Raw genomic sequence first — 23184 nt, forward strand, 5'->3', positions numbered from 1 at the left:
GCTTACAATGGTAGTATTTCAAGTATAGAAGGCTGTGGTCTGTAGTTTGTAGTGGCCATTGTTGCCAGTTTAGTTACTCTCATTTTTGTTGTTATTGCATTTTTTTTATTTATAATTAAGTAAGGCACTTCGAAGCTTTAACATTATTTAAAATGATGTCTCAATGGACATTGTAAAATAATCTAGCAAATAACTGAAGTAACTTGAAATAGAAATTTAATGTGTTGAGTATGCTTCAAAGATTCGCTGCACGAAACAATTTATTGTATACGTCATTTATGTCTATGTGTATGTTGTAAGGAAGGGTGTATGCCTTTTTTAAATCGAGGTATGCCAGGGAAAAATCTTGGGCTAGCATACCGCCTCTGTTTTTTCCCACTTCCCTCACTGCTTATAATAGACCTATTTTTTACATATGAACGAAACTGTTACCTGTAAATTTCTCAGTCCATTCTAAGTAACACAAAAGTCATGAGAATTTTTAGATTTCATGTGGACAAAGTCGTCATTGTATTCAATTTATAATAGAGATCACTATTGTGTTTTTTTTATCATTTACACTACGAGATAAATATACTTGTAGATATGTACAGTATATACTGTCTAAAGAAAATAAATAAATATAATATATACATGCCGTCATAAAAATGACATTAACGCTGAAAACTTGTATTTTCTTTAAACTCTCGGAATTAATTTTTGCATTAGGTCTTCTGTAACATCTTCTCCTTGGGTTTGATGTTATGAACGGTAAAATAAAAATTCATCTGTTATTATATTGTAAAAAAGTTCACGAACATATACTCAGCATGATGAAAGAATACCGATTGAGATTAGATAGAGAAAACTGTCACTTTGCACTTTCCCGGAATGTCGAACTCTGTCAATTTTTATGGCAAACTATTCGCTGACTGCATTGAAATTGGAATGCATTTCTATAGCTGTATTTTTTCTCTTCCTTGTCTCTGCTTCGTCACGTTTCGAATATATCTGTTTGTTGGAACGTGTATTTCTCTGCTGGTTAAACCAGATATAAATCAACGTATTTCGAAGCTTGCATATTCTCATTGCTGGGTGTAATTGCGATATTTATCTTGTTTAAAGATAGATACAAGGTATTTCGTTCCTGGGAAATGGATATTTTGTGATGCAATTTCAAGGAAAGGTTACTTAGGAGAAAAAAAGATGCTGGCAACTGATATACATGACTTCTATGCAATCTTTATTAGTGCATGCACTAGTATTAAAATACTCTAGGAATTAAATAGTATAAAATAATAATAAAATAATAACATTACGCCAATTCACTAAAGTGGGCATAATACATTGGAAAAAGGAAGCTTATTTACAAAATCAAAGATTTCTCACATTTCGTAATCTTAGTATTGTGAAATATAATTGCTAATATTGTTGAAATAAGAAGAATTTACTTGGAATATCCTTACTATAGAGCAGAATTCAGCACACAATAGACAGGTCTGATGAAGTTTACATCCTATATTAAAGGGTCTAAAACGACCCGTATATAAACTTGTTTACATCCATTTCTTGTACTTACGAACTCTTTCGATATAAAAAATTATTTTATAACCGAAAGCTTACACGTTTTTAATTAATCTCCGATTCCATGCTTATTTAATGACAATAAATTTCATTCTCATTACTATAGTTCACTGTAACAAAAATTGGCTGTCCTGTTTTAATTTTTTGTCAAAGATGTTAATTTTCCTTCATTGTTGCTTACTGACTCCCAAATGAACATTTCATTCCATATTAAATTCTTAATATTTCTAAAGAACTTGGAGAATATTAACTAATATTTCTACAACACGAAATATAGTCTACATTTACTTAATTGTACACTAAACCAGTGCTTGTCAAACATTTTCGATCACGCTGTCTTCTAAATCCTATTGAAAATATATGAGAAAACAAGTCGCTGATGTCTTAAATGAAAGAATCGTGTTAATATATGCTCAGTTTTCTATATTTTAAGTACTTTCTATTTTCGGAGTAATTAAAAGGAAGGAAAATTAGACTAAATTTCACAGCTCAAAATATAACACGGCCTTGTTAACTAATAGCATGGCCGTGTAGACGACTGCGGTATCCAGTTTGAGAAGCACTGCTCTAAACCATTATTTCAAGTCTCATATTTATTTACGTGCAGTGTTTGAGTCTCAATTCATTTAATTATGATATAATTTTAGCCGTTTATTTTTCGTACATCGTTGAAAGCACCAATATGGCGTCATGTCCAAAGTCAGCGTCATGTGGTTAGGCATATCGGAAAGTGGTCATATCCCTCAGTCCGAGTGTCAGCCCCGTTTAAGTGTCCTAAAATTCTCCCTGGTGTGACTGAAGCGCTTAGAAGTTGTTGACGAAGATTGGAGGAGGGGCTCCGATCCGGGCTTCCTCCACCTGTCGCTGCACGGCCTTGATGATGGCGGGGTGGATGTTGGGGCCCACGGGCTGGTAGCCGAAATTGTCCGCCACATAGTTCACGGTGATGGGGGTGCCGTCTGGTGCCGTGTAGAAGTAAGAGCCCTGCACTGCCGTGCCTTCAATCTGGGTGCCAGGGTTCTCGACCACTCCCACTTCGTGCTTCTCGCTGCCGTCCCCGGTCACATAGCTGGAATACAAAATTCGATGTAATGTTGTAATATTTTTAATTTTTAGTAGTGGCATTCTTTACAATGGGGCTATCGAGTCATTAGGCCTAATGGACTCTGATTAGGTGGTATACCGCATATAAAGTATATGGTATAACGATGCAGCCAGTAGTTAATAAAAAGACTTCAGTCAAATTACAAAATGTTAAAGGATTTTATTATGTTTGAACAGAAATAAACTTAAAAATTCACTGCTAATTAGTTTTGTAATGACAATGCCAGAAGTTTTCAGAATTGAGACAAAGAAAGGCTATTTCCTTACTCAGAAGGTCGAAATGCAATTCTTGAAAACTATTCACAAAGGAAAGGTAGACTAAGGATATATTAAATTAAGGTGTTCTGATTAAGAACTAATAGGCATGCCCAATATTTGATGGCGATGATGATGATGATGATGATGATGATGATGATGATGATGATGATGATAAAAAATAAGACTAAGATTTTTTTTCGTTTTCGTTTAACCTCCTGTTGTAGGAAGAACTTACACATAAATGTCTGTAGGAGAGGGGACGATTCTGTGGACCACAAACATTATAATGCGATCCACAATTCCTGACGTTTGGGGCGTGTTTACTTGTACGACAATAACCAGTAGCAACAGCGCTGCTTTGCCGCGTACGGATATTCGTTGACGTCGCTTGTAAAAATAATACGTCCGCTCGGACAAGTTCTTCGTGACTGGGTACCGTCATGTGATTACGTTGAATGACATTATTTTTCTGAATATATAGAAACAAGAATCTCATTTCTATGCCAAGTAGTTCGCATTTTATGCATCTTAATCGCGTCCAGCTGATTCATTGCTTTTATGTCTTCCACGAGTGATATTTACATAGCTGCTTACCGATAAGAAAGCCATTCGAGGCACCAAGACCATTAATTGTAAATAGTATCCATTCAGCGACATAAACATTAGATAAAAATAATTATGAAGCGTGAGCAGATTATGCTAGTTCGATTTCTGCGTTGTGTAGGTATTCGACATGTTTTGTGTCTGTTAGTGAAATCAATAATTCGTTTGTAATAAACATTTTCTGCGTGTTCTCACCAGTTTATTACTTTATATTTTGTTTATTAGCAGTATGAAATTCAATTATGCCATTCAGCAAGGCCAGTACGAGTGAAGGTAATAGATCCAGTGGATATAGTAGCAAAGTTAGGAAAATTATATTTAAGGTCTGCAATTTCTTCAGAAAATACTCGTCCGAAGAAAATCTTAAAAATATTAACTTTTCTAGTGTCAAGAACTAACTGTCGAGGCGTCTTCAATAAATGCATCAACCGTATCACGTGTATGTAGAGAAGTACAAAAAGCTGAAACACAGAGCATTAAGAAATTGTTCGTCTTGCCTAGAAAACATTAATATATTTAAAGAGTGACGAATTTAAATTACTTCGAAAACACACCATTTGCTTTTCACCTGGAATTGCATTTTTAAGGTATGATTTCTTAATTCATTATTGATTATTGTACGAATAAATTAGCCTTATTTATTATTGTATTGCACCGTTTCCTTAAAAGAACGGATCCTGTTTTCAAAACCGGCAGCCCATCCCTCCCGCCAGATGACTTCGGTGGAGCACGCATCACCCCCTGTGTAGGTTTGATGGCTCTCGCAAAACATCAGGAGATTTGGACTCCACTGTAGACACCGACACAAACTCGTATTTCGATCTCCCGTAGCCTGAGATCAGCAGAACATATGGGTCCCCATAGAATCACATGCAGAGCAGAACATGAATGAGGAACAGCCATCCATGCCAGAGGCGACATCCGAACCTACGAGTTTTCAGATTGCACCGACTAAGGGGACCGAGCTTTTAGACCGCGTAGTCGCCCGGTCCGGCAAAGAAAACTTAAAAGCAGTGAAAGTGGTGATTATAATTAACCAAGTAGCCTATATCGTACCGTTAAATTGGGAAATATAAGTTAATTTGGTTCATAAAAGCTTGATAATTCCGATATGTAGTCAGCCAAAATTGTATTGATTTTTTATGTTTGTTGAGCACGTGATTACAATCAATATGCCTCCATGTAGGTAGGGAAGGTTATACAGAGCCAAACCTTCACTCCTGACTTTCTTTTGTTTCAATAATAATCCAGTTATATTGTCAGATTAAATTCTAAGGGTGCTATTCATAGACATTTCGCTAACCCGCGCTACGAGCGTACTAAACTAGCCCCGGCTATCGACTGGTTACTTGTACAGGATTCATATCATATCTTATCGCTAACACTGGTTTATGAGTACGAAAAACGTTAGTTCGCTGATCATCCACCGGAAGCCCGCGCTAAGAATGTCTATGAATACGGCCCGTAGTGTTTTTATCTACAATTCTTTTCAATAAGAAATTGGTTGGGTTACTGGCTGAGAAGAAACTGTCTGGTGAAGGATATACTGGAAGGAATGGTAAACGGGAGAAAAGTTCGGGGTAGAAGAAGATACCAGATAATAGACGATGTTGAGATATATGAATCATATGTGGAGACAAAGAGGAAGGCAGAAAATAGTAACGATTGGGGAATGCTGGCTTTGCAGTGAAAGACCTGCCCTTGTGCAGAACACTATGAATGAATGAATGTGCATTTCTTAAAGTTTGGGCCTATATCGCACTCTGTTGTTTACAAGTATGTTGTTTTTCTCGTTTTTAACTCTGGCTTAAGGTAAGTTATTACTAGTATTGTTATATGAGGAACATAGTAATAAAAACTTTTCAGCGTCCTATTACAGCAGTCCAGTTGAAATAGTTTTACAGTCTGCAAATCTAGCTTTCAGGTAAAGCAGACTAAAATAATTTCAAGGGAAAAATTGTTCCGAGATCGATAACCGTCTCCGGAACAATTTTTCCCTTGAAATTATTCAAGTCTGCTTCACAGGAGCTTCATCTGAAAGCTAGATTTGCATAGACCTAATATATACGTTACTCTAAATACGTTAAAAGAAAACCACAATTTCAAGTCACACAGAGTTTTTGTGCACTCGATGTGGGTTTCTGGCGTCTTGTCAGCCCACTTGAGTTATGTGAACATAAAAGGAAAAGTTGAGAGGTGGCGGGTGACGTTCCTGAGTAGCTCAGTTGGTAGAGAGTTGGTGCGTTCAGTCAAAGGCCCCGGGATCGATCGGTACCAGGCCCCGGAACAATTTTTCCATTGAACTTATTCAGTTTTACAGTCTATTTAACAAGTCTGAAATATAGGCCTACTCTTCTGAATCGATCGGTTAATGTGTTGGCGTCTGGTAAAAGATTTGAATGTCTGGATCCGATGTGGAATAAATGTCACCTGCAATTGCGCAGCATGCCTGAAGCGTGTCGACAGAGCCACAACAATGACAGGAAGGGGAGAGGAACGAACCCCTGCCGTGATCCTTGAACTGAGCAAGGCCGAAACTTCAATTCACGGCCAACGCTTCACAGAACTTCACACTTGTAAATTACAGAAGACGGACAGGCAGTGGAACGAGATCCATGAAAGAAACAGAAGTGGGGCTGACTCAGCAGAGCATAATTTTTTACCTTTGTCAGATTTCATTAGACTTGCTACAGATTCGTTAATTGTTGTTGAATAATTTTACGGACATAGTTTGTAAGAAAATTATCCAATGTTATTCACAATGAGTAGAAAACAAGGAAGTAGGCAAGAATGAAAAATAATTGTCGTAAACCCTAAAATCCAAATTGTATTAAAATAATGTATTCACATTTAAGTTTTTGCCGATAACGAAGTTCTGTTCCAAAACAGTCATAAAAAAGTTATGTATTTCGATACTTCAGCTAAATTTGTTATCTGATTAAATTTGGGATCGAAACCATCTACGAAACAATTAATAGAAAACTGCAAAACAAAGTCACAAAATATACTAAAAGTTATATAGCGATATGATTGTGCCAAATTTATTTTATGCTGCGAATCCTGGATGTTAGTACAAAATTAATATTAAAAGCAGCTGAAATTAAATTCTTAGATAGAATGAAATGGTGTAAAAAATATAGGAAAATGGATTACACTGATTTAAATACCGAGCTATTGTCGTTCCATTTCGACTTTTTTATTTTATTTTTTTATTCTTGTGTTTGTTGTTTCATCAACTGAGCTATCTTAGCTCTATATATTTTCACCATTAAATTATAGCGTTAGCATTCAGTGTTTACGGGGTTTTATTTTGTCATATTTGAAAATGACAAATTTAATGTTAGCACAACTAGCATGAAAACATGTACCTAACAGTAAAAGACTCGGATTAAAAAAATGTCTAAGTGACAGCGGTATATGAATTGGTGCAATTCTCTTTCTTCATCTACGTGACAATACTCACATTTAAAAGGAGATTGAGAAGAAAAATAGTAAGATTCACTAATCCTGTGCTATGATATTAAATCTATAATTATTGAAAAGAAAGTAGTTTAATATAATATTGATTTGTGGTGTCAGTGATATAATTTATTTATCTTAGGTTATTATATATATATATATATATATATATATATATCAATTTGTTTTATTAGATTAATTTTTTTGTTTATTGAATAAATAAGAAGCAAGTATAATAGTGATTAAATTTGTTGGTTGATTATACAACTTATAGATATAAAAACTGTGTCGTCCTATTCGTCATAAGTTCCCATATATGTAAGAAAAAGGAAGATACTCCTGAAATACTAAGGAATTCTGCAGGAAAAGTTTAGCATACAAAAATGTAACCTAAAGTGAATTTATAAATAACATGATCGTAATGGTACTACTGGAAGAAAATAATTGCAAGATGGATTTTTTAAACGAATACAGTCTTCTACCCCATTACCTCCTGGCCTAGTTGTCTCATGAGTGATGCCTTATTGGTGTTACTTAAGAGGTTCAAACCTGTCTTCGGACATTTGACTGAACAAGTCTGGAAGACTACGCACTAATTATAAAAACAATTCGAAATTAAATGAGGAAAAAGAGTTCAGAAGATGGAGAAGGAATTCATAGAAAAAAAGGTGAATAAGAATCAGTAACATGTTCAGTACTACACACACATCCAGCCCAAAGGGAGGAGAAACATTCATTCTTGAAAATCGAGCTCAAAGCTATCACTTAGGCCGTCATCTTTATGAACCAAAAATTGTACACAGAAATTTGCAACGGAGGAAGTTGACCTCACCTTCACTGTTTACTTACTAGTATAAAAATAATTTCGGTACGATTCCCAACACGTATTACAGCGCGTTTAAGAAATTTTTGCTCCTAGCCAAGATGCTCCATTTCCTTTGTCGAAGAACTCTCTTTATTTGTATCCTTGACACCTGATCCCGGAAAAATTGATCCTATATTCGACATCCATGACATCTCACAGTAGGTCTATTTATTCTCATAGTATTTTCTTCAGAAGCAGTTAGCAGACTGAAGCATGACTCTCCGGCAGGTAGTAATATATGTTTCACTGTAATTAAATGCAGTATCCAATGTTTTAGTGTTTAAAGGTTTAATAATTATTCGCTCTACGACTTGCACAATGCTAGAACTGAGAAGCGTAACATTTTGTTTTGTGAGGCTGGTTGCGTCACGAGTCAGTCGAGCCTTCCGACAAGGCGGCACGACGGCTCTCACGAGCACTTCGCCTCTAATTGGTGGCCCAATCCGCTAATAACACCTTCTTAACCCTAATGATGCTCTTTGCACTCGGATGTGGTCCAACACGAGAAAACATCCTCAGGCCGTAAGAAAACGCTTATTAGTGAAGATACGGGCCAAGTGGAACAAATTCATGTGACTGATACCTCACACTATTGAAGTGCATAGGTGGCGTGGAGGAAGATTAGGCGTTTAGCTTATTTGTACTCAATGGAGAAGGCACACAGTTTCAACAATGCGTGGAAGTCATGTTCGTGGGAATTCCACCGTACATAGTCCATACTACAGAACGACCATATGATAAAACCTCCATAAGGTCAAAATGTCCATATTGTCAAAATGTCCATACGACAGAAAGCCCATATGATAAAACGTTCGTAAGGTGAAAATGTCCATAGTGTCAAACGTCCATAATGTCCAAATTCAAAGGAAAATTCTGCTTGAATAGAACACAATAAATTTTATTCCATAACTCGTACAAATTAGTTACTAATAATTGGGAACCGGAGCCCCACTTTTAAGATGGTAACCAATACTGTCTTTTAAGGTAGCTATATAAGAATTTCTCAATTTTCTTTGTACCTGTTGTAGTTTCTCACAATCTGGAGAATTTGTCTTTGATTCGTCATATACGTTTTATTCACCGCCTCTTTAATTTGTGTACGCCCCCTCTTGCTTGCAATATTTGTGTCCAAATTTCATTTCCTTCGCGCTTTAGCCACTGTATAAATCGCCAAATGGATGGATGATGTACAGCCAACGCCCTTGCTCTTGCCTTGACACGGTTCAAGATGGGCTTTACTTCTATACCTGCTCCATCGGCACTATGTAAAAGCTTATCTGTGCCATCCCGCAAAACCCGAATGTTATCCAGGTTGCTGTTATCATTGCAGCAATACAAATTTTCTTTTCCTTCATCGCCAATATATTTTTGTCCTATCTCTCTTAAAGTTATGATGTTGGTACAGGTACCCACGAAAAGAAAGAAGTGGCTTACCCTTCTGTGATGGCACTAACTGAGGATTTCGTTCCATCTTTAAACATTTCAGTTCAGGTTAATTCTGGACTTGAAAATATTTACATAGATTACTATAACTACCTTGAACAATGGATATAGTGTACATTATAGAGCTATGGACATAATGACTCTGGACATCAGAGTGAAGTAAACATTATAGAACTATGGACATTTTGACTCTGGACGATTTAACATGGACATTTTCAACGTGGACATTATTCCATGGACATTTTGACGTATGGACATTATAATCCTGGACTTTGTCTGGTAACCGTTCGTGTGTTAAAATCCCTCGAAGAGCGTTATTGTTTTTTGTTCTCTGAATTTAAATCCCAGCACGTTAAATCATCGGACGGTACAGAAGTCCATAGTAGGCCTAAATGATCAGTATGATATCCCGTGTTGGTTCAAGTCTCGGGACGCTGTTTTTATGCTTGTCAACGTATTATCTTATATAGAGACCGGCATCGTATTATGCAAAGTCCGTTGCCACTTTTTGCAGTTCTTAATAGTCAATGCAATGTACTGTTTTTTTTTCACAGAATAAATGTAATATCTTACTGATCTCTTGTAACGAGTGTCTCATGAACTCTTACAGTAGTCTAGCGTAGATCGAGAGAGCTCAGAACTGAAATTGGAGCGTCCGATATAAATATAAATAAAATTCTCTCGACTGTTAATTATACAAAGAAATTGGATATTTAGAAGTCTCGCAATGGAGAAATTGGCTATAAGATAGGTTTACTTCCAGCACTTCGACTCAATCTTCCTCGATAGTCTCGATGTTTTCATTCGAGGTTAGCTTGTTCAAGTTCTTAGCATGGTTTCTTCTGAAAGGAAGTAAAACTGTGGGTTCCGTGCTACAGGTTTATGGCACGTGAAAGAATTCTGTTCCTAGGAAATATCTTGCTCACGTTGAATATCAACCTAGAATAGCTCCTGCAGTTCAAAGTGTCGTTAAATAATCTATTACTACGAATCAAATGCACGCCGTTAAATGCTTGAGTATTTAATTTCTCTGGATGAGATCGGAAGTTCAAAATCGGGAAGGCAACTGAAATTTGTATTGCACGAAGACGATTCTGGATAGACAATGAGATTTTATGATTCAATGTCATTGTCTCAACAAACAGGACATTTGATATACCAACAAATATCTATACCATTTCGTCATTGTAAAATAAAAATTGCGTTATGTCTTTAGAATGTCTACTAGTCTACAGTTGATTAGGATATATACCTTAAACAAGCATAAAGGAAGGTTTCTTCCGGAATTAGTTGCGGAGATATGTAGGATAATCTTACACATCTGTTTGGAATCGAAAATCAAAGTGCTTTATCAACTAGCTTTCATAGCTTCTAAAATAATTTGTTGGAAGTTAAAGACAAAAGAAATCCAGACGTGGCGTAAGTAACTTGTATTAAGGAAATTAGGAATATATTTCACAGAATTTCTTTTATACTACTAATTCCACAATTTGGGACATCTGGCCGACATCTACGGCTGACTAATTTTATGAAAAATATTACAAGAATTACATATATAAAGTATGAAACCGAAACATGAAAGGCTATGTCTCTCTTCTTGAAAGATAAAAAAAGAAGGAATGCTAAGAAAAAGATAGCAAGAAATTAAAGAAAAATAAAAGAACGGAATAATTATAAAAAGAGAACCGAGGAAGATATAGGCTATCCAATAAAGATAATAAAATAAAAAGTAAATAATAAAATAAATAAAAAGGAGGAAATTTAGTTTTAAAAATGTAGAAGGAAAGGAAAAATAAATTATAAAAGAAAAACAAAAATGATATTTCAGAGAATAGGGTAAGTAATAAAAAATGAAAAAAGAAATTAGAAGAGATGAAGAGAAATTTTAGAGGAAAAATGTAATGTAGTGAAAGAATGTATGTGAAGAAGAGTATGATGAAAAGTAAAATGATAAAAATTTCTGTTGAAGAAGAGCGGAATTTACTCGTAGACGAGAAGAAGAAAATGAAAGCAAATATTTTCATGATGATACAACATAACACTATTTTATGTTATATTTACAGATGAAATAAGGATATGTCTCACTTTCAAGTTAATTCAAATCCATATCCTGTTCAAATGGTGAACTTGCAAATGACAACAACTGCAAGTAGTGAGAACAGCGCAGCGCGACGCACGTTCCATTGTTCTATGTAGTTCTTACACTATGCCGTTACTTATATGGTCCTTCGAAAAGTAGAAACCGTTTCTCCAACATCATCTTGTAATGAGGCTCTGTACTCATTATGATTAATGTTGAAGTGTGGACTTAGTGTGCAATGAGTTTAAGGTAATATTAAATTTGTTGGATCTTGTTCAAAAGAAAGGTGGGGTGATGTGCCGATCAGAAATCCAAGCTAACTAGACTGCTTCAAGTTTAAGGGGATTCAGACGTGAGTTTTCTACATTTGCAACACATATGTTGAAATATCACATTTATCTGCATAAAAATTTTTACGAAAATTTACCATAATAGATTGAATAAATGTTGAAAAATATATTAAATTTGGTTAAATAGTTATCGGTAAAATCTACACAAAATTAAAACAACGTTACATTAAATACCAATGTCTCAAAACCCACAGAGGTACAACTACAAAATTTTGCATGACTTTTGATAATGATATAATTTTCATTCTTTGCCGTTTTTTTTAATGTCTCTGCTAAAACTTGCATTTCAGAAATAATTTTATTGATTAAATTTATTAAGTTATAATTATAAAATTTCAATAATTATTTTTTCATGTAAAATGATAGTACTAATTTTTAGGCATAATACAAGTTTCTCCCCATTCTTGACTAAGAAATCAGAAATTTTTCCATGTGGTTAATATATCCAGAAATATTGGTACTTGACTACAACATTGTTTCAATTCTGAAATTTTTATCCGAATTAAGATTTTTATTGTGATTAAACTATGAGTACTTTTCAATATTCGTTCAACCTACTATCCTAACATTGTTTCACTCTACTGTACTAAACTAACATGAACACTTTCATGCAGATATCTTTGATATTTTCAGAGAAAAATAAAACGTATATATTTTGAAAATGTAAAAAACTAGCGTCTGCGTTCCCTCAAGAATTCGCGTACTTTAAGTTCATCCTCCTCACTCCAACTACTACCGTCACAGCTGTTGTAAATAAAATACGGCAGGTTTCTATGCTGGACTCTGTATTTTGGCCTTCGAAATTGGGAATCTATCTTTATAGCAATAGAATAGTATTGAAAGACGCTTTGAACTGCAGACTTTATTCACTGTCGAAATTCAACGTGGTCGACAAATTACGACAAATTTTGCCTGGAGGCCTCTATCAGAGATAAAATTCTTTATGTCCTATAAATTTACGGCACTGATTTTCCAGCTTTAATTTTCTCCTGTAGGAAGTACTGCTGACGATTTTATAGTCCTTATCGCTTTCGATCGTGTATCAACCTCGGAATGTCGGATGAAACGATTGGTATGGGATGCACAAGACAGTTTACTGTCTTTTGTTTCTTAGTTTGAACTGGTAGCATCATGCCACCTCAACATTCTATCGAGTGTTATATCGAAGAGAAGTTCAAAGAAGGACTTAGGACGAAATATACAGTCATCTGTAAGGTGATGTAATTGCGATCACATTCCAACGCAGTGTCTCTACCTCTCTGTTGCCTATATACCTTCCTGGACAAAGAGGCAATCTTGTCCCACCGACCCAATTAAAGACAAGTGAGACTCTATTTTTGTGACCTCGTGTCCTTTCGATCAAGGCCTGATGTGCTGAGAGGGCTGTGTGACTTTCTTTGTTCCAGAAATCACGCGGATGAGTATGATGGCCGATAGCCTTGTGCCCCTTAGCCCAAACTAAAGATACACTTATATCATCTGTAACCATCAATTCTGAGATACTATTCAGTCACGTGATGTGCAACATCCTCGATCCTTGAATTGCATTGTTATTAAATGAATATGTCAGTCACGATTCAATGGGTATTACAAATGGAAGCGATGATCTTCTTTGCATGAAATCTGGATACAGTTCACCAGTTCTAGTGCTTTACCGGCTGCTAAACACTATACTTATCAGTAATACGTGTTTTCACTTTCATGTATCTAACCGTGTCTTTATGTTTGTTTGCTAAAGGTCTTTATGTATTTGGCACGGTAAGCGAAATATCTAGAGGTCTTCCTCGGTGTTCCAATTGATTCTTAAACGCGAAAAAAAATCCTTCCTTTCAAAAGGGAGTAAACCTGGTGGCTTTTCATTTTGTGTTATAAGGAATATAAAATAATCCTACATATGATAAAATGAGAGCAATGAAAGTTATTTTTTGATATCCATGTTGCAGGGTAATAACTGACAGAGTAAGAAATCTGGAGGTCAGATATATAATGTGGATCACTGTTGACATAATGGAGATGATAAATACAATAAATATAAGGTAGTAAATGCAGGAAGGTTAAGATAGCCAAAGATCGCTATGGAGCAGGTATTCACTAAAAATTATAAAAATAGGACAGTGAGAAAATGAAAAAAGGGAACGAAGGAAAACGGGAAGAGAAGGGATTTTGTAGGTTGACGAGATAGCTGAAAATGACGTTTAGGATGCGAGAAACGTTCACAGCTGTAAAATGAAGGGTTCAGGGCCATAGTGGGCCAAGCGCCATTTATTAAAAACGGAGAAAGCAAGGGTTAAAGTTAAGTGAATAACATAGTTTAATGAAGATTGACATACCATTTAGTTTTAATATGTATACTTTATATCACTTGCTATGTGTGGCCATTGAATTATGGTAATAACTTCATTTTAACCCTTGTTTTATACGGCTTTAGTAAATGTCGCTTGGCCCACTATGGTTCTGAACCCTTCAAATATAGCACAGAGAGGTGAAATAATTCTATCCAATGAGGAAACAGTGCAACAAATTTATGTTCATTTCTGATCAACGAAACATTTTGGCTTGCAGAAAGATGTCTCTGCTCATCACTACCTTACTCTGTGGTTTGTGAAATAACTGTGATTTCTTGATTTCACTCTATTGTCTGACATTTTTACATTTAAAGAGCTTACAATAAAGAATTTCGTAATTGAAATGTTTCTTTCACATGAATTTTAATACCATTTCCATCTTATATATATCAGAAAAATCACTTTATGTTAGCTTATTAGACACTGTATGAGATTGCTTGCTGCAAAAACTGAAACATTATTGCCATCTATTAAATGGAAGGGGAAATTGTGGTCTTATAATGTTTCAAGCTCTATGCCGTTATCAATGTGTGGAACAATTCAATGAACCCTAGAAAAACGCAGAACCTAATTTGTACAATGCAAATACTACAGTGCCCTCATCCATATATTGATATGGATCTTGGGTAATGTCATCAGAAATAGTAGTGTTAGTCAAATTTCAGATGCGGAAATGAAATTTCTATGAGCCATTAGGGATATGAAGGAATAAATTATTGAGGAGATGGCAATATTGTCATTAATAAATAGGTAGACTGTTACTACAGATAGAACTGGATGGTAAATATTGAATGACAAGAATGACAGTATCAACAAAAGTCGACAAAATTCGACAGAGGAAAAAAATGGATTTGAGGCCAAAAAGGGAAATAGGCCTGAACCTTGAAGAAATTTAGCGCACTTTAAATTTTATTCTATTTCTTTAGAGGCTTTTGATCAGTTCATCTTAAGCCAGAGCCATTTCTCCCCCAAATTACTGCCTTCGTTTCTTCCCTCATCCTCTTTGAGCTGACGGATCTGAACTCGGTCTCTGGCGACCTGTAATACAGCATCGGGAACGATCTGTGAAGCGACAAGCATCTGTCTGACAGAGAGTCAGAATCAAGACTCATCCCCAGTTCTTCTTGTACCAGAAACACCCCAATATCTTGTCTCGTAGTGTAATTCACTGGGGATATTACAATAACAATAACACTCAATCTTTCCAACAACATTCCCTCAGGGTCGATCGGGATAATATTAATAGTCACCTAAGAGGAAATTGGCTAGTCTCCTAATTTGAGAGAACTCATCCTGCCTGTGGTGTTGCGTGGTTATCTAAAGGCTCTAAGACAGTCTTAAAAATGGGACACGGGTCTCCAATTCTACATCTTCCTCCTCAGACAAGTTTCGTCATTTTTTTCAAATTGAAACCTTGGAAATTGCCTTCGGTACTTGGGGGGAGTTTACTCGAGTGTTACGCGCACAGTATAAGGACTCAGATCCCTTCTCTTGTAAAGACTGCGGCAGTCCCACTCGATGTGCAGGCTTTTAAATTCTTCAGCAATCCTGACTGTTGCTGTTCTCTTATGCGTCTCCCCCCTTATGTAGTACTTAATAGGTTACGTGCATTTTTGCATTCCCGTTCAAAACTCTTTGACGTTCCTTCAGTGAAACGAAGAACCTCGGAGTGGGACAAGTGGCCAACAGGCTTGGAGCTCACATATTCAGTTTTTCTCAGCGTTTTCGCATATATAATTGTTTCTTGTCCCATTGACATTGACAATAAAACAAGTTGATATTTTGTTATTATTTTATTAACTTTATTTGCATAAAGCCAAAATCGGTCTGTGGCTGGATAACCAATAAAGAGCCAAGGTCTACTAGCCGACTGTTGATCTCACGTCCACATTCCTCACGAGTTGTGAACGCTCATCCAATCACTTCGGGGGTTACGTATGACCAGCACTATGATGATTCGTCAGTCACTATAACTAGTTTCCGAAACCGAATTTCGTTACTTAGAGTAGCTCCCAAAATTCATCACGATGCTTGGAGGGCACTGAACCAACAACATGCAACCCATTAATAAATAAATCATATCGACGTACTACATTTCTTAGACCTAAACTGCCGAGGTTATATAAGCGTCTCCGATGTGCCGGAATTTTATCCCGCAGGAGTTCTTTTACATTCCAGTAAATCTACTGACATGAGCCTGTCACATTTAAGCACTCTTAAATGCCATCGACCTTCGATGGGATCGAACACGCAACGTCGGGCACAGAAGACCAGCACTCTACCGACTGTGCCACACACGCCGACGACTGATTTCTATGTAGTATGTAAATTGAATTATATATTTTTCTATTTCAGGTTTGAAGCTGTCATCTATTAAACAGGTCACGGAGGAGAGAGATTTTCTTATGTAAGTATGATGTTTGTCTTCAATAATTTGTAACATTTGACATTGTTCATTTGTTTCCCCTTAGAGCGTGAGTGACTGTTACATCATGTCCCTGCCACTGATTTATTTTAACACCTACCAGGAAATCCGTACATAGTACATATTTGACCTTTGTATTTGATTTCTTTTATACGATCCTCGCGACCTGAGTGGTTATAAATAAATTTAGCCACGATTATCAAGCAGTTAAACTTAATGCACACTTTCCCCTGGGTAGAATTTAAACTGAAGCACTTGTTCAACCAGTTCTTCTTCTTCTCGTCCTCTCCCTACTACTGTTATAAATGAAGCATGACGCTGCTTGCAGAAAGAGTATCTCCATCTTTGAAGAGGATTTCCTAGTCCTCTGCTTCTTCTGGACTGAGAAATAAAAGTTATCTTGAAATTCTGCTTTCATTATCTTAAGTTTTGAGTGTTTCACCAACTTTAATTTTTATGTGATCTATGTTCTTCTAATACAGAATCAACCTATAAGTTAAAGTCCTGTCGTGTTTTATATATATATATATATATATATATATATATATATATATATATATATATATAAGTTATTTAACGACGCTGTATCAACTACTAAGTTATTTAGCGTCGATGAGATTGGTGATAGCGAGATGATATTTGGAGAGATGAGGCCGAGGATTCGCCAGAGAGAATGTCGTGTTTTATATATATATATATATATATATATATATATATATATATATATATATATATATATATATAATTGTACGTAATTTTTTGTAACTTTCCACCTTTATACGAATCTAATTTATCTTCTTACATTATACTTTTGTCTTTCTTAATTAAAGTGTAGTACGTCTCTGAGCCTGAACGTTAATACAGATAATGCTACAACTAGAAATATCATTTTTATATTTTTTAGATATTTCTGATAGTAGCCTATATATATAAAAATCGGTTGACATTTATGCAATTTTAGAGCTATCACTTTGCTTTTAATTTGATATGTTATAACCCGGAAACTCGTAATATTATATTTATTTTAAATATGTAAGAAAAGTTTTGGGTTTTGCACTGTGTGTTTGGACTTATACACTGGCAACATTTTCTACAATGACAGTGATATTGTAGCAGACATAAGGGCATTAGCATTACGCTGGAGACTGCAAACAACTGGACTTTTTTCATGTTACCAATTGAAGACCATTCTTATAACAGAAGTAACTTAATGAGATAAAGTATAAGAATTTCGTAAAATGGGCGTGAAATTCAATATAAATTTATTCGTGTAAATCAATAAAGCAAATGTTACTTGGCGGTAAGTTATAGTGCGGCAGTCAAATTAACAATGAAATGTCACAGTATGAATTGTGGAACTGACTGCATCTGTGTGGCAGAACGCTAACGCATTAGTCTTCCATCTAAGCGGCCAGAGTTTGACCCCGGACCAGATCTTGATGGAAATTGTGGTGGACAAAAACTTTGCATAATTTTTTTTTCTTTCATTCCACTAATACTATCAACTTCACCCTCATTTCATCTATCATCTACAATAGTTAATAATTGGCTGGGGAAAAATCTCAGGGGTCGTACAAGATTACAATGCTGATGTAGATAGAAGTTTGGGCTGCAGGTCCTGGAGGTACTCGTCTGGGGACAGGACTTGGCACTGTCGTGACAGATAGGATGGCCACCTGTCATCATCGAATTCACGAGCGTAATCTACGCCAACACATCAATAATGGCATATATGATGTATAAGAAGCTAATGCAAGCCAAAATGCATGGATCTGTCACGGGTCGAATCCTAGAAACGTCAAATCAAGTCAAAATTCGCCACACTGTATTGGTGATGCGGCATTTAATAAAGATATTCGAGCATCAGTGTTTCTCTTATTAACAAAAAGTTATTCAAATTTGCCGCGTTTACCTATAAGAAAAATTCCTCGGCACTCATTTCTGTTAAGAAACTGATTCGAAATATAGGACTGAGTACATCAGAAGGGATTAAATAAAATAAATGAAAAAATCCATGGCCACATCGGAAATCGAACCCTCGACTTTTAGCTTTGGAGCGTCTTAACATCTACGCCAATAGAGTACTTCATTAAGTCTAATACATATTTTAGTATCGAAACATTTCTTTTTTTAACGCAATATCTGTGAAAGCGTAAAGTATTACTTATACCCTATAGTCAAGTAGTTTTTCTATAACAACATCGGTTTTTTGTACAACAGAATTCAATTAATTTAATGCGTAAGTACAATTTTGAACTTTTTTGTCATTAGTGATACATTTTGAAGTAGATATTCCGTTGTTATTCTTCTCTTGTATTTAAAACCTTCATGCCAAAGACTAGCAAACGCAGATACCCAGATAGTACGTGCTAGACATACAATATAATATGCCGTGGCAAATTCTTCCTCAGGTTACATCAGTTTCTCTTACATTTATTATTTAAAAAAAAATCATTATTTTCGTATGATATTATCGACCCTGAATAACCACTTCACTTACAATAGAAGTGACTGTAATTGCAATCACCTTTTGGTGCCTTTGTATTATAATTGCTTTACTAAATGTTTATTTGGAACGGTAAAATATTTGTACAATTAGAAATCTAATACAAACATTCAATGTTTTATGTTATTTCAGAAACGCATCTGGTTATTGAGCCGAACTTAATGACGTACTTATCATTTCATGACTGAAATTCACCTGCAGACGTATGGTTGCTGGAAATGTTTGGTGCATTTTTTAAATTAATTTTCCATTGTCGGAAGTTCGAGTGCATTTAAATGTTATGGTAACACGGTTCAAGAAACTTCAGGTCGTTACGTGTACCCTTCAATTAAGCAGATGCCGTAGGAATTCTCCGTCGTGATGGATCAGTAACAGTTCCGCGTGTCACGAACTACTGGTGGATGATCTATGTAACATCAGACATTGTTACCGATATGCTTCTCCAACAGCAACGAATTATTTCTCTAGTAGTTCTTTCGTCATTTATTTTAACATAGTTGTCGATATACTCGTAAAATCTGCAATAAGATGTGTGACATTCAATATCAGTGATGAAATTTTTACTGTAATTATTATTCACTTTTCTTACTATTTTCTTTATCTAATTTTTTCCTTCTCCATTTTCTTTTCCTCTTCTATTTTTATTTAGTAATTATAATTTTTTCTTTTTTTTTCCGTAATTTTATCTTATTTTCGTTTTTCTGCTCTTCACTTCATGCTGTAATATATATATATATATATATATATATATATATATATATATATATATATATATATATATTTGTAATTCTCTTGCTCTTCAATTTTTTTAGCTGCTCATTTGTGCAATGTTCACAAAACATTTCTGCTCGTACATTTCCTAATTTGTATTTATTTTAAAAGTTTAAACCACTTCCCATGCTTTGTTTCCACTTTTGGATAGTATCTTATGCTGCGTAGAAATTTTATTTCTTCTGCTTCTGATCTGTTTATATCATAGTGTATTTCCCGTTATTTTAGGCCACGGTGGTCTAGTAGCTAGAGCGGTGGACTTATGAAACTGTGGTCCCTGGTTCGGTCCCCGGCGTACCACGATTATAAATTTGTTGGGAAAAAATGTGGTCCAGGTAGCATATGGGTTTTTTTTTCCGGGAGGTCTCATCTCATCTCATCTCATCTCATCTCATCTCATCTCATCTCATCTCATCTCATCTCATCTCATCTCATCTCATCTCATCTCATCTCATCTCATCTCATCTCATCTCGTCTCGTCTCGTCTCATCGCGGATATAGCGTAGACCAGCCTTCTATGGCGCATCCTAGGCAACGATTCTGTTGGCAAATTGGTCTGCAGAACTATCTTCAAAGAGGTAAATGACGGAAAATGCTTTTGATATTTTGTATTAATATCTGCGCATATTTTCCTTTGATAAATTATACATATATCAATTTATTTCCATTTCGAGTGGCTGGACATACATGAAGCCCCTGTTACTTGCCTGAGGATATTTTATAGAATTGGAAGGAAATACCAGTGAACGATTTTGGGGTGGTGGTAAAAGAATCGGTAGAATGACGGCTGGGGAAACGGAAATAATAAGGAAAAACTTTACCCATCTTTCCTCAACGTTACTTTCTTTAGAAATCTCCGGGATTTAATCGTGGATCTTCAACTTGGAAAGTGGATATTCTAGGCGTCCAATAATCTGACTTTACTACAACCTTCGCTTTCTGTTTAGTCGACAGCTGAAGTATTGAGAAGACGTAAATTTCTGTTCCATTGAACTAAGTTTTACTACTTACAATACCTCCTTATCACTTCCTATTTGTTTGTCCTGCAGGAATACAAGTCATGCTTCCCGTGAGCATTACTCACACATACCATGCAAGTCGTCATTGTTCGCACTTCAAACATTCCCGTTGCTTTATGAATGGTTTGGACTTAATGAACGACATACTACATCCTGCGCTATTGTATTCATAATATAGCAATCAATTCGTATGTGTCGCGCTGTGAAAGTGACAGTCATTGTCTGAGGTTTACGTAGTATCAGTTTACTTCTGACAAGCAAACATTCTCATGGGGGCATATAAAAAGGTATTTCTTCTCTCATTATGTTCATTATGTCAAAAAATTGCTTATACAAATTTTGGCCACTCAAGCGCGATTGCAAGAGCCGTCCCGAAAGTAAGTTTCCCTGGGGCTGTTTACAGAAAGAAAACACAATTTCATGAAAATATTTATGGAGAGAGATAAAGCAATTGTTGGGCTATTTTTAAAATATATTTCCCATCGGAATTGAGATATTTGTCATAACATGGGAGCAACAGATAGGTGCAGACGGCTGTCACACACTGGTTTCGATCCCAGGTGGCAGACTTCTACGAGACAGGGATACAAAATTTGATCTCATATTATGAAAAATGTCTCAATTCCGGTGGGTAATATGTTAAAAAAAATAGCTAAAAAATTACTGTATCTGTTCCAATAAATATTTCTATGAAATTATGTTTTCCTTCTGTAAACGGCCTCGGGGAAGCTTACTATCTGAACGGCCCTCGTAATTGCACTCGAGTGGCCAAAATTTTTTACGCACTTTTTGACATTATTAACGTGGTGGAAAAAGAAAAATTAACATTTTTATGTGCCCTCATGAGAATATTTTGCTTGTGACAGATCTTAGAACCGGACCGTTAGTAGAATGACGAGTTCGTCGGCAAATCCCACGTTCAAGCGATGGTAAATGAAGGTACAATAGCCCAACTGTAGCTCAGTCACATGAAGACTTTTGGCTAAAGAGACCGGGGTTTGAAACCAGACAGGTGATGCACGATTCTAAGTGGACGAAACGACTGTAGTGGCAGCTTTTTCCGAAGATTTCGGCTCCATTTGACATTCTCATTCTACTGTTGATCAAAATGCATTTATTTCATTGAATGTAAATAGATTTTAAATTTAGAAATGTTCACTGAAATAGTTTTGTTTAAAACATACAAGAGATGATTTAAGACTATGTTGTCAACATCTTCACCATTATGAACTGCTTTTTAAAAGTAGATACTTCAGTGCTTCCCAAATAGAAATCTCTAGACGTGTGTCAGGTAGACGCTGGAGCACAGATAGCCCAAAATACATTAAATACGCCAAAAAGGGACCTACTCCCAATTTCAATGGCAGGGGGATAAATTTCAACCTTAACACTAAAAATTAATCCGGGTCAGCTATATTTGGTCCACTTGGGGCAATGAAGGACTAGTATGTTTTTGGTACACACTATTCCATTTCTTCACCTTTGATAAAGGTCCGCTGTCTAATACTTCAATTTAGGTCGTCGGATATCCAGACAAGAAGCCCAGATTTTCCTTCGGAGTCTTTTAAAGTGCTACAGGAGGATTATTCATTTCTAACAAGTCCGTTGTTCTACATTCTGTCTTTATGGGCATACCTTTCACGTCTTATTACATTCAGTGCATTCACTCATTTCGTAACATTCGAATGTTGCTTTCTTTCCTTACCTCATCTTTTTTTTTTTACTTTATCACTTAAGGTTCTACTAACCATTTTTTCGTAAAATCTGTATTTCGAAGATCGGGAATTGTTTCGTTTTGTTCTACTATATATTCAATTTAAAGGAACTAACTAGCTTACTTTAACTTAATATTCCAAACTAAAGATAATCGAAATTCTGAATGTTCTAATATCATGAATGCAAGCTATAAAATGTATTCTTTTCAATTACGTTTGAAACAGAAAGGACACTTTGGATTCGAAGTAATTGGTTCTTACTTCATTACATTCATAAAATCCATTGCTATGATAGTCTTATTTTATATTACCAATATGAAAAAACAAATTTACAGTGATGTATAGCAAAATAGCCAAAGGATACTATAACGCTGACTTGGAGGGGAGAACTAAGATTAAAAAAAAAAATAATGGCGTCTTTGTACTTACTATAATTTTCGAAACTGAACAATGTGTAAAACAGAAGAAAGAAAGAATTAATCTGATGATAAAATATCCCTGCATTCTCCAACTATACTTACAGTTTTATATAAATAAAGCAGTACTTTTGTACATAAATCACGAAATATGAATATTGTAAGTGAATGACCAGATTAGCAGCAACAACCAAAGACGTACGATTATGTTAAAATATGCTACATTTAAAGCTAGAGACAAGGAGAAAATCGGGATAGTATA

The 23184-nt window shown here is 35.5% G+C and overlaps 1 protein-coding gene across 1 annotated transcript in view; it reads right to left on the reverse strand.

The window, feature by feature from the left end:
- Window positions 1-1201: 1201 nt before the first annotated feature.
- Window positions 1202-23184, reverse strand: part of LOC138694430 (endocuticle structural glycoprotein SgAbd-9-like) — a 33401-nt gene continuing 11418 nt past the window's right edge. The window contains exon 3 of the mRNA XM_069818127.1: window positions 1202-2632. Within this exon, the coding sequence (XP_069674228.1) occupies window positions 2368-2632 (265 nt within the window). The 3' untranslated portion in view covers window positions 1202-2367. The remainder of the gene's footprint in view (window positions 2633-23184) is intronic.

The sequence above is a fragment of the Periplaneta americana genome, chromosome 2, assembly GCF_040183065.1.
Source record: "Periplaneta americana isolate PAMFEO1 chromosome 2, P.americana_PAMFEO1_priV1, whole genome shotgun sequence".
Classification (NCBI taxonomy): Eukaryota; Metazoa; Arthropoda; class Insecta; order Blattodea; family Blattidae; genus Periplaneta; species Periplaneta americana.